Source organism: Triticum aestivum, chromosome 1A (genome assembly GCF_018294505.1).
Source record: "Triticum aestivum cultivar Chinese Spring chromosome 1A, IWGSC CS RefSeq v2.1, whole genome shotgun sequence".
Lineage (NCBI taxonomy): Eukaryota > Viridiplantae > Streptophyta > Magnoliopsida > Poales > Poaceae > Triticum > Triticum aestivum.
Window position 1 is genome coordinate 566,760,842 of NC_057794.1, and position 12,912 is coordinate 566,773,753.

Below are 12,912 nucleotides of genomic sequence, written 5' to 3' on the forward strand. Positions count from 1 at the left end.
ACCGAAACCACTACACCTTCCCACGTCACGACAAGTGGCGCACTGTCGCAGAGTTTTCACTTTTTTTGTAGATCCGTTTATTCAAAATGTTTTATCTCTTAAATCATGTGTCCAAATCTTGAACCGTTTTCACCGTTGGATTCCTCGCGTCGAGATCTTCAAAACTACATCCCATGTTGGTAGGTTTTGATGAACGTTTTTTTAACGAAAAACCGAATTGAGAGCATGTTTTTTCCCTTTCGAAAGAGGCACAACATGCATCTCGCAGAAGCAAATACATGCCTTTCACGAAAAGAAAAAAAATGCATTTTTTCGTTTCCAAGAGGCACGGCCGTGCCTCTCACAGAAGGAAAAAAACACACCTTTAGCGCATTTTTTTGGTCCAAAAGCTAAAAAAGACCTGTGGAAAACCAAAAAACCGAAGAAAAAAACATCTAAAAAGTTGAAAACGCGTGAGGGAAAATAAAAAATATTTGAACGGAGCGCCCAGAGCTGATAGCGCCAAGTGGCGCGCTCTTTACCCTTCCCAGGTGACCCTTGTAGGGGCTCCCGAAGTAGTACTCCTTCATTAGTTTTTCATGAAAAGAACGACCAAAAGGGAAAAATACAGAGAAAAAGGAAGTAATAACTTAAAAATAAAACAGACAAAAGCAAAATAGGCCGGTCCATTACTTGGGAGCGCGTTGTATAAAGGATAGGCCCATCAGTCCGTCAATATAGTCCAAGCTCCAAACCCTAGTGTGAAATTAAGCCTAGGACAAGGGCACAGCAAAATAGATCAGCCGCCGCTACCTTATCGATCGCTCCTCTCCGGCGTCGGCGCGTGTCTTCCACCGGGCTGGGTCACCGGAACGAACACCGCGCGGTGTCGCCGCCAACCCGCGCCGCCCGTACATCGAGCACCACCACCACGGACCACAGCTAGCATAGCACGAGCACAGGCAAGTGTAAGTCGTCTGATTTCCGCATAACTCAATCTAGGCCTCGTCGATTTGATTTCGTTGTTGGAGTGCATAGACGGCATGGTTAGTAAATTTAAAAGCCATGCATGCACTTTTTTTTCTCTAAACCGAAGGGTAAGCAATTGATTGGATCATAAAAAATACCGATGATCCCTAAAACATTGGATCTGCATCTTAGGCTGGTCATAGTGGGGAGTAACATATAGTAATATCATGCATATGATACTAGTGTATGATACTACATCCATAGTGCATAGTATCATAAAGTAGTATCATAGGCGGTCTCATTTATTGCCATGCATGACACATAGTAGCATAACATTTATTATGTTACGGTATTTACCTATGTTACTATGACTCTCTCTCTCTCTCTCTTCTTTAATTATCTGCCACGTAAGCATGTTTGCAAGTCCCAATTAGGCTGGTTGTAATGGGGAGTATCATATACTAGTATCATGCATATGATACTAGTGTATGATACTACCTCCCTAATGCATAGTATCATATATTAGTATCATGTAGTACTCTATTTATTGCCATGCATGGCACAAAGTAGCACAACATTTAATATGATACGGTATCATGATATGATACTACACCCTCTCTTTCTTTATTTAATGCTATGACACATCATCAAATTTGCCTAGTTGGCATGCATGATACTAGCTATGATACTACCATTACGACCAGCCTTATATGATACTACTGTTGTTACCCCCACTATGGCCAGCCTTATACCCACAGGTAATATGCACGTAGTAATGTAGCTGCTATTTATTTCATTATGTTTTAGAAGTTTTTGCTGAACTATCTGAATAATTAATGATACTACTATAACTCATGAACACCATAGGAAGTGACCTAATTTCTTGTTTTTTCGTGTTTTCTGACGTGTATGACGTGTTATTTACCGGAACTGTTTTTTATGTGTTCTTGTAAATACTACTGTAGTCCATTTTTGTGTCCACTTGGAACTCGTCTGCCTTCTTCACCGGTACTATTTGTACTCTGTTGCCGCTTCGGGTAAACGATTCAAAAACTAAAAGTTAGGCTACTTCTGACAAATTCTGGTCCATTTTCACCCTAGCTAGAGATAGATTGTTCATGGGAAATCACTATGTTTTCCAACGCACACACAACGAAACTATATGCAAGCAGAGGTAGATTGCTAAGATCTGATGGAAATACACTTCCCTTAGTACCACTGCATGTTTTGAACCATTTTAATTCTGCAAATAATTAAACAACATCTCAGTTTTGCTGACAACTGCTTCATTCAAAATAAAAGTGATCGTTTGATTGAGTTCCAACGTAACTTATTGGCTACCATGACCAAAGAATGAATTCTTTTTATGCTGACCTTGTCAAATTTTCCTTTCAGTAATCTGCCATAAAAGATGGATTCTAAGAAGGTGATTACTGCTGCTAATCATCTAACAAATGATCTAGTGGTGGAAATCCTCTCTCGGGTGCTGTTCAAGACTTTTTGCCGCATTAAATGTGTATGCAAGGCATGGCTCGCCTTCCCTTTTGATCCTCACTACAACCGGAAGCTGCCAAAAATTCCCACCGGTGTTTTGTGCAAAGGCCATAACGGGTCTTCTATCCAAGTTGTTAACATGTCCCCAGACGACAAGAAAATTGATGGAACTCTTAGATTCATACCACATCACGAGCAATTACAAGTTGTGGATTGTTCCAATGGCCTAGTCCTTTGCCGCTACAAGAGCTTCTATACTTTTGGAAATACTTGTCGCTTCATTGTGTGCAACCCAGCAACACAAGAGTGGAGAGCTCTTCCTGTTTCTAACACTAACAATCACCCATATGTCTCAAATTACTCCCGTTGTACAACTTTTCTCACCTTTGATCCGTCGTGGTCGCCACAGTTCTACGTCTTCAACTTTCTGCAGAATGCCAAAGGTCGGCCAATGGGTATAAGGAAACTTGAGGTGTTCTCTTCTGAACTTTTCACCTGGCTAGTGGATGATGCATGGAGCTCGGATCATAGGCTACGGTTTAAGAACCCACACAGTTTTGTAGGTGGTGTGTTGCATGTGCAGACCAACAAAACAAACGAGATTCTTGTGGTTCAAGGCCTGGAGGCAATGAGTTCTGCCGTGGTGCCTTGTCATTACATTATCCGGCCTCCAGAAAACTGTTTGGGTGGTTGCTTTGGCCAATCTTTGGGGGTCTTGCAGTGGGCATGTCCAGAGGAGAGTGGCCACGTAATTAAAATTTTCCACCTTGATGCTTATCGCCCTTGCAAGTGGTCTCTTAAGCATCGTCTTCGCATACGGGATGCATTTGAAAGGGACGACTTTGTTCCCATTGAAGAGTACCTACAGTGGTTATGTGATTTTGAGATTGTTGCTCTTGACTTTGAAAGGGGTGTTATCTTCCTCTTCGAGAAGTACGAAAAAAAGCTTTTGTGGTATAACATCAACACTGGGAAGCTTAATGAGATCAAAGATGATCGGTTCACCCATGGATGTGAGTACTATTCTTATGTGGCATGCTACTCAAAGCTTCCGGCCTGAGGCAATTATTTGATGAACTGAGTAACATCACATTATGTGCATTACTTGTTTGCTGCACCTTTTCTTTTGTCATTTGTTGTGGCTACATGCCTCTGTTTCTCCTCTGTCAGACATAGCCAAGAAACTTGTTAAGTAATTATTCAATTTTTCTATGGAATGTTAATTAATATTCATGTTCCTTCTGTGAATCACATGCGCAAGTATGCAGTATGATTTTGTTTTCCACCGCAAAAAAATAATGTTGTGTAACCTCAAGGGGAAAATTGAAAATTTTGATACATCAAATTGGGTGATGTTGTCACGCTTGAGCATGACTTTATGTCTAACCCATAATGTTAAATAATAGCTTCATTGTCGAAAATTCGAATCTGAGCCCGAGCTCATCTGCACCTGCGCTCACGAAAAAAATCAAAATAAATACTAGAAAAATTCAAAAAATTCCAAAAAAAATTAGGGTGGTAGACAATTTGATGCGTGAGGTACGCTCCAATTTTCAAAACATTTGGACTTCTGTGCAGCTCTCGGCAAAAAAGACAAATCGGAGGTCTGTAAAAATGTGTACTGTTCATATACTGTTCTGGTCTAATTTGTCTTTTTTGCTGAGAGCTGCACGGAAGTCCAAATGTTTTGAAAATTGGAGCGTACCTCACGCATCAAATTTTCTACCACCCTAATTTGTTTTGGAATTTTTTGAATTTTTCTGAATTTTTTACGAATTTTTTTTTGACCGGGTGCAGATGCACCCGGGCACCAAAACGCCGCTCTCACTTCATTGTTTTCTTTATTTCTTTCTTTCTTTCACCTTCTTCTCTGAACCGCATTTCCTGCCGCAACAGCAGATGTAGGTGATTCAAAAGCACCGCGACAGCTTATAAGGGCATCTCCAATGCCGACCCTTAAATCGAACATTGTACCCGTCCGCAGACTAGTAGGGATCAGTCTATGGACAGTGATGCGGGAACCAGCTATCCAAAGCTAGCAGCAAATGTTTGGTCACATTTTGAACAGAATTTAACAAAAATAGATAAATTTGATGCAAATTTAAACAAACTGAACGATTATTCAATTGGATATTTTTTGCATATCCGGACGATATTTCGTTGAGGTAAACTAGTAGAACAAAAAAAACTACCCTGTACTTGACGGTGACCTTGTACATCGTGCGGGCTGGCTGGAGGCACCATTGTCACCGTCATCGTCTGGCTTCGAGCGGTGGTAGGGTCACGGCAGGGCTTCCTAATTGCCGCCTGGCGCTAGCGGAGTATCTTCTCCATTTCGTCTTATGCTGCGCGTTGTGCGGCTGAGGCCACCGCGGACGTGGGGAGAGACAGGCGGCTGCGGCGGCGGTCTCATGGAGAGATAACTCGTCGCCGTATTTCACCCTCTCCTTGTCGAGGCGACGGAGACGACGCTTGCTCATCTCCACCATAGTCTTCCACCAGTCAAAGGCTCAAGCCGTTGCGAGCATCATAGTCCGTGAACTCTGCGAGGACGAGCTGCGTCCACGACCGCTGCCGAGGTAGGGCAGGCCACCTCCAGCGCGGCTACGTGGTGTCGACAACCGCTCCTCCTTGACGTGGTGGGACGGTGGCGATAGTTGCTTCTACTTGATGCGGCAGGGAGGTGGTGACAACAGCTCCTCCTTGATATGACGTCCAATTTGGACACCGCGGTTTCGTAAAGGAGATCAAAAAGGGAAGGAGGTTCACCTTCACCCAACGGCGAGGAGGCGACTGAGGCTTCGGCTTAACGTGTAGAGAAGCGTCTCCGATGGCGCCGCCGGACCGAGGTCGTAGTGGAGCGAGCGCTAGAGCATCAAAGACATATATGCTCCTCATACTCTACATCCGTACCGCAATCACCGAGTCCTACGAGGGGACGGGCGTCTGCGGAGGCTGGTCCTTCTCGTCGCTGGAGAAGATGACGATCTCCTCCTTCACCGAGGAGCCGTCCGCCAAGGGGCGAGATGGCCCCGGAGAGCGAGGGCGACGACGCAGCAATCCAGAGCTGCCTGCCGGCGCCGAGGTGCAGGACTTGCCTATGGTCGGTGAGTGAAGGAAGGCAGGAGAGACAGATGTGCGTGAAGAAATGGAGTAGAGAGTGTGTTGTGGACGTGGGTGGTGTCGGCGCCGTGCTTAAATAACAACGGCCAGGCGAACAAATAGTCGGCCGGCTTCAATGTGACACATTTGCCAAAGTTGGTTTCTCGGGACAACACATCCACATTTACGCGGCGTGGTCCGAGTGGTCGCATCGGTCAACGCTGCCCTCCCGCCCGACCACCTCGAGCGACGTCAATGCCGACCGCTGCAGCTCTAGGTCAGCATGAATGTGGCGCGGGAAGCAACACATCTACTAGAGAGACAACACGATAGAGGGTTCTGGGTGGGGTCAGGTTGTCGGATGTGTGCTTGGCAGCGATCTAGACACCCACAAAGCCCCCGGTTTGGTTCCAGTTTTCGGAAAAAGGACATTCGGATCGGTCCACGGACGAATGCAGGACCACATTGGATAACAAAACATATTTGAACTGCGCAGTCCAAACAAATGCATGGGTTTAAGGGTCAACATTGGATATCTACAACTGTAACACGTCTTTTGCATGAAAAGAAGAAGGACAAGCAAAGTAATAAGCCCACAGAAAATACTCAAGAGTGAATCTGGCATGGTAAGGAGTACTTTTTTTTTCATCATGCCCAAAAGAAGAGGTATAAACTGGGATTTACTCTTTTATTTATAACCATTTTCTAACTTCATAAGTTTATTCTGGTTTAAACTTAAAAATCTACTCAACCAAGACAAATGGTGAATGTTGAAATAAATTTCTTAGCTCATAAAACTACCTAAATTAAACACATGCACTAATATGCATTAACTGTAGCGAATGCATGAGCGGCCGCTAAATGAGCAGAAACATTACATGCATTGGTGTTTTTTAATCCTTTCTTGCAAAATGTGTCTTGAAATCTTACTTTTGGACACTGATAACTGTCACACGTATGTCACAATGGATACCTGATCACACGAGTCATGTGGTCGTACCCAGGAGACATCCCACATGGTCCCGTGTGGGCGAACATTAAAATCGCCCACACGTTTGGGTGCTACTATGACGGCCCACATGACCCTGTGTGGCAACTACTCACCCCCACCACGTGAGTGCAAAAGCCGTGTGTAATCAACTTTAGTTGCCATGTGTAATTAACTGTAGTTGACATGTCTGTCATGTATCATTAAATACAGTTGCCATGTCTAACTAATTAGAGTTGCCACGTGTGGTGAAACCATATTTGCCATGTATTAATAACCATAGTCGCCGTGTGTGATTAACTAATTGCCACATATGCACACCTGTAGTTGTCGTGTGTGGTTAAACCATAGTCACCATATATGATCAATCATAATTGCCGTGTGTGATTAACTAGTTGCCATGTATGCACACCTGTAGTTGCCATCTATCATTTTGTGAGCATCATGTGGGCGAAGATGAGCAGTTTCGCCCAAACGTTCGGGCGAGCGTCCTGTGTCCGTTCGGACGAGGAGCGCCCACACGTGTGACACTAAATGATAACGCCCACACGATGTTGTGTGCTTACGTGGCTCTCGACCTAGATAACAACTGCTCTAAAAAATTCGCGCAAATGAATTGAACAGCATCAAATGCGTATGGGCGTGTTGTTAAGTGCCACACATACAAGCGTTATCATTTGGGTTACTTTTGAGGGGACCTTAGAATCTAAACAGTTTTTCTAGGGGCCCAAGCTAAACGGAATTTTTTTTGAGGAGTGGAAGATAAACAGATTTTTTTTTTAGGAGTGGAAGATAAACAGAATTTTTTTTGGAGTGGAAGCTAAACAGATGATGAAGAGAAATAAAAACGGTCCTAACAAAATGAGAAAGCAAAATAAAAATAAAAATTAGCTACTCTCAGCCCATAGACCATAGCTGCTCTCGGCCCAGTGCCCCCAACCCCGCTGCACGGTGGCACGCCTTGGCTCTCCTCGCCGCCGCCGGAGCGCATCCGCCGGTGCGTTGCTCTAATTCCGCCCCGCCCGCCGTCTTCACCGCGGCAACTCGACCCCCCTCAGGTATTCTCCCCCGGACTTGGGCTGTGGTCGCTCACCATTCCCTGGACTTGTTCCCATCCAAACCCTAGCAGATCCCCTTCAGAGCAAGCGAACCATTCCGATCCGTGATGACCCCTAACGTATAGATCTATGGGCACTGTCAATTGCTCATGGTTTTCCTGTTTGGAGTGAGCGCATACACCTAGAGAGATCTGAGAGAAAAATCGTCTAAGAGAAAAAATAAACTTGTATGGAACTAGGTGACGAGTTCGCCATCTGCCATAGCAGTTCAGAGTTTCAGATAGTTAGGAACTTGAAATTGATAGGATGGAGATGGGGATCGATAGGCAATTTCAAAATCGGATGGCTTGGTGCATAAAGATTTGCATTCCGGCTGTGTTTGGAACATCTAGTGTGCACGTGCGTACAAATATACTCCCTCTGTTCCAAAATTCTTGTCTTAGATTTGTCTAAGTACGGATGTATCAAGTCACGTTTTAGTATTATTAGGTACATCCGTATCTACACAAATCTAAAACAAGAATTTTGAGACGGAGGGAGTATCTGTCATTCTAAAAATAGAATACTCGGTTAATTTATCATGCATACTTGAATTTAGATATTGAATCACATTGTTTTCGAACACATGCAGTTAAGCTATATACATGTGGATGTGGATATGGATATTATGAACACACGCTTTCTTGTGTACTGCATGTTTCAGACCACTTATTTATCTTCTGCAATCCTAAACTGTAGGTCAGTTTTGCTAGCAACTGCTTTGTTCTAGATAAAACATATATTCAGTGGATTGGATTGCATTATGACTTATCTGTTACTACGTTCAAAGAATGGTTTCTGTTTTCGTTCTAACATAGTTGAATTTTCCTTCCAGTAGAGTAGGCTGCCATAAAGAGATGGATTCCAAGAAGGTGTTCGTTGTTACTAGTCTAACCGACGATCTTGTGGTCGAAATCCTCTCCCGGGTGCCGTTCAAATCTTTTTGCCGCTTCAAATGTGTCTGCAAGGCTTGGCTTGCCTTCTCCTCTGATCCACACTACCAACAGAAGCTGCTGAAAGTTCCCACTGGTCTTTTGCACAAACCACAGTGGATCTCTGATCTCCAGCTTCTTAGCCTCCCTGGGAAAGACGAGGAAATTGATGCAGCTCTTACGTTCGTGCCGCACTACAAGCGCTTAGAGCTTGTAGACTGTTGCAGTGGCCTGATTCTTTGCCGCTACAAGAGCTTCTATACTTCTCTAGAGATGGGCCGCTTCATTGTCTGCAACCCGGCAACACGAGCGTGGAGGACAGTCCGTGCTCCTGAATCTCACCCTCACCCACTTGAGTCAGATGGCTCCCACTGTAGAACCTTTTTGGCCTTCGATCCGTCATGGTCGGCACACTTCTATATCATCAACATTCAAGAGAATGCCGACGGTTGGGCATTCAAACTTTACGTGTTCTCTTCTGAACTATCCACGTGGCTTGTGGATGGTACATGGAGTTTTAATCCTAGGAGACTTAATAATAAACCACACAATTTTATTGGTGGAGTGTTGCATGTGCAGACCATTATTCGTGATATTCTTGTGGTTGAAGGCTTGGAGGCAATAAGTTATGGCATGCGGCCCAATCATTATACTATTAAGCTTCCAAATGACTGTTGGGATGGTTGCTTTGGCCAATCAGCGGGGTTCTTGCATTACGCGTCTCCAGAGGATGGTGGTCGTACAGTTGCAGTTTTCAGTGTTGATGCGCATCGTCCTTGCAAGTGGTCACTGAAGCATCGACTTTGTATGCGAGATGCATTTGGGAGAGACATCTTTTCTTGCAGAGAAGGGTATTTGTGTGACTTCCGGATCGTCGCAATTGACTTGGAGCGAGATGTTATCTTCCTTTTCGATATGGAGGCACGGAAGCTTTTGTCATACAACATCAACACTGGGAAAGTTAGTGTGATCAAAGATGTCTGGCTCTACTGGTTTGGGGACTTTTATTCTTATGTGGCATGTTACTCAAAGCTCGCTGGCTGATGAGCCATGTATCCGAAGTAGTTAGTAGTAGCATCTCTTGTATGCATTTTGTCTACTGCATCTTCACTTCTCATTCAGAGGCTGCATCCTCTGTTTCTCCTCTGTCAGACCTATGCAGTACACTTTTAAGTATTCATGTTCCAGTTGTGACACCCATGTCCCAAGTTTTGAGTTTGATTTCCGCCGTAAAGAATTGTGTTGGTAATAGCATCGTCGCAAACGGGCTCAACCTCCTGATGAACATTCTGACTAAGCAAATTAGCTGCTGTTGTCATGGTTGAGCACAACTCATGTTGTCACCCAGAATGTTGTCCCAATAGCATTATTGTTTCTTTTCTTTTATCTTTTACTCTGAACGGAACAGCAGCTGCGCAATTGCTCACTTCACTTGCAACAACTTCCACCCTTTTCTTTTGGGGAAGCGTATGTTGCCAGAGAGATTGAACATTTAAAAAGAAATCAGAGATAGAAGAAACACGAGAACATGTCGATTATACCAGCAGACATCTCTCTTCTCCTCTCGATCCTCCTGTTCTAGATACACGAGGCACTTTAATCAGTAGTAATACTCCTGTAACTTGGTGTTAAATTGCTCCAGTGGCTAGTGACAAACTGACAATCGTGGAGGAAGGAATGGCAACACCAAGAGTTGGCCTCTCCTGGAGCGTCTATATTCTTTGACGACATCAATGGTGGCAACTGTTAATTGACCTGATCTGAAGAAGATGCCACGTAATAGCTATTGGAGTCCAAACATTTATAAAATTTTCAAATAACGCCATTGGACACAGGAATCCATTATATATGTTCGTTTTTAGACACGGATCCACATTATATGTGGACTGGTATAAAGCTTGCTTGTTTAGCCCATCGGCCCATCAGGGCGTAGCCGCTCCAGACCCCCATCTGTTAGCCACGATCTGTTTCGATTCCGTTTCCGGTTCTGGCTCACGACTGCACAGCAGCATCGAGCAGTCGCCACCGTATCGATCCTTCTCCGGCGTCGTTGCAGGCCTCTCCACCGTGCTGTTCACCTCCTACCTCGTGGTGTCGCCGCCCATTCGTCGACGACTGCGTCCGCTCGAAGTCGTCTCAGCCAACCGCAGCATCCGTCCTCTCCGTTGGTGGTTCCTTGCTTCACGGTTCACGCTGCTGCAGACTGCACCGCCACCGCATATACAGCTCCAGCACAAGGTAAGTCTACATGTCCTCACAACTCAATCTAGGCCTCGTCGATTTGATTTCTTCATGGGTAGCATGTCCCGGCAACCTCAACCGAAAGTTAAGCGCTCTGATTTGGCCTAAAAGTCCCATGATCCATAAACCTATTTTTTTTTTCATCTTATACCACACGTGCGTAATATCGACGCAGGCAATAATGTAGCTGATATTTTGAAATAAATTGGTTTAATTCCTTTAAACTTATTTGTTATCCTGTTCAAAGAATAATTTCTTTTTTCCATGTTGATCTTGTCAAACTTTTCTTTCAGTAAACTGCCATAAAAGATGAACTCAAAGAAGATTATTACTGCTAGTCTACCGGATGATTTGATGGTGGAAATCCTGTCTCGAGTGCCGTTCAAGTCTTTTTGCCGCTTCAAATGTGTTTGCAAGGCCTGACTTGCCTTCTCCTCTGATCCTTACTACCATCAAAAGCTGCCAAAAAAATCCACTGGACTTTTGTACCATGGCCAATACGGGTCACGTATCCATCTTATTAGCATGTCCGGAAACGATGAGGAAATCGATGCAGCACTTAGGTTCATTCCACAGTACAAGAAATTAGAACTTGTGGACTGCTGCAATGGCCTAGTCCTTTGCCTGTACAAGAGCTGGTATACTTCGCAAGGTACTCGCCGCTTCATTGTCTGCAACCCGGCAACAGAAGAGTGGATGGAGCTTCCTGTTCTCAATACTCTGTATGGCCCAAATGTCTCCCGCTATACAAACTTTTTTGCTTACGATCCATCATGGTCGGCGCAGTTCTATGTCTTCAACTTTCAACGGAAGCTCGGCAACACTTCACGCGTTGTCAACAAGCTTGATGTGTTCTCGTCTGACCTATCCACGTGGCTTGTGGATGATACATGGAGGGGGAATCATGGGATATTTGTCAATGAACGACACAATTTTACAAAGGGAGTATTGCATGTGCAGACCATGTGTGATGAGATTGTTGTGTTTGAAGGTTTGGAGACAATGAGTTCTGGCAAGTCGCCCTGTCATCACACTATACAGCTACCAGGTGACTGTCGGGATGGTTGCTTTGGCCAATCAGCAGGGTTCTTGCGGTGTGCGTTACCAGAGAAGGATGGTGGTGCAATTGTAGTTTTCAGCCTCGATGCTTATCGTCCTTGCAAGTGGTCTCTAAAGCATCGTCTTTGCATGAGAGATGTGTTTGGAACAGACAACTCCCTTCTCAAGGGAGAGTATTGGTCCTGGTTACATGATTATTCGATTGTTGCTCTTGACTTGGAAAGGGAGGTTCTCGTCCTCTTCCGTAAGGAGACAAATAATCTTTTGTCATACAACATTGGCACCGGGAAACGTAGTGAGATTAAAGATGGTCAGCTTGATGAGCAATGGGACTGCTATTATTATGCGGCATGCTACTCAAAGGTTCCAGGGCTGAGCCGTTCATTTCATGTAACTGAACAGTAATATTTCTTGTGTGCATATTCTTTTTCCTATAGTTGCCGTGGATGCATGCATGTGTTTCTTCTCTGTCAGATGCACATAGGAAAACTTGCTAGTGATATTCAGTTGTGACACCTATGGCCAATTTTGCGCATGTTTGAGTTTATTTTCCACTGTGCAGAATTATGATTCTTAGAAAAATCTGCTAGCTTTTTATTGATCAATAGAGATTATTACAGAGATGCCCACACCGTTGAGGGGGAGCCCAACCAAATCTGGCCACCAAAACCAAGATTAAACCTAGTGAGATTGTGATCATCCTCATCTGAGCGTCTACTTTTATAAATAAATAAAGTTGCGGCTAGAGAAGCCAACTTTTCTTGCTGTAATAATCTCCCCTATCTCGGCCACTTCTCCATGCAATACCACTAGAGCACCCACTACTTTTCAAAAAAAAAAAAATAGAGCACCCACTAACGTGACTTATTCTAGTTCGAGGGTCCTAACACATCCTCCAAGTCTAGTGCAAGTTCTTTAAACATGGGCAGACCAGGCTGTGTGAGTGAACGTTCTCGGCATGTTCTTTGTAGATGTGGCCGAGCATACCACACCAATCCCATAATCTCCCAAACTTTATGAAGGAAATCTCGCGCTTCACACCCCTCTTGAT

At 44.3% G+C, this 12,912-nt stretch overlaps 2 protein-coding genes across 3 annotated transcripts; both read left to right on the forward strand.

Annotated features, from left to right (window-relative positions):
* The first annotated feature begins 751 nt into the window (after positions 1 to 751).
* On the forward strand, positions 752 to 3,617 carry LOC123181562 (uncharacterized). The gene is made up of 2 exons (XM_044593860.1): positions 752 to 947; positions 2,344 to 3,617. Exon 2 carries the CDS (start codon positions 2,360 to 2,362, stop codon positions 3,500 to 3,502), a length of 1,143 nt encoding a protein of 380 aa, XP_044449795.1. The 5' UTR covers positions 752 to 947; positions 2,344 to 2,359; the 3' UTR covers positions 3,503 to 3,617.
* Positions 3,618 to 7,429: 3,812 nt separating this feature from the next.
* On the forward strand, positions 7,430 to 9,810 carry LOC123181573 (F-box protein At5g49610). Of its 2 annotated transcripts, none has more exons than XM_044593871.1 (2): positions 7,430 to 7,590; positions 8,465 to 9,810. In XM_044593871.1, exon 2 carries the CDS (start codon positions 8,487 to 8,489, stop codon positions 9,603 to 9,605), a length of 1,119 nt encoding a protein of 372 aa, XP_044449806.1. In that variant the 5' UTR covers positions 7,430 to 7,590; positions 8,465 to 8,486; the 3' UTR covers positions 9,606 to 9,810. The 2 variants fall into 2 exon arrangements, with proteins under 2 accessions (XP_044449806.1, XP_044449814.1); XM_044593879.1 differs by having other exon boundaries at positions 8,468 to 9,810.
* Positions 9,811 to 12,912: the final 3,102 nt, after the last annotated feature.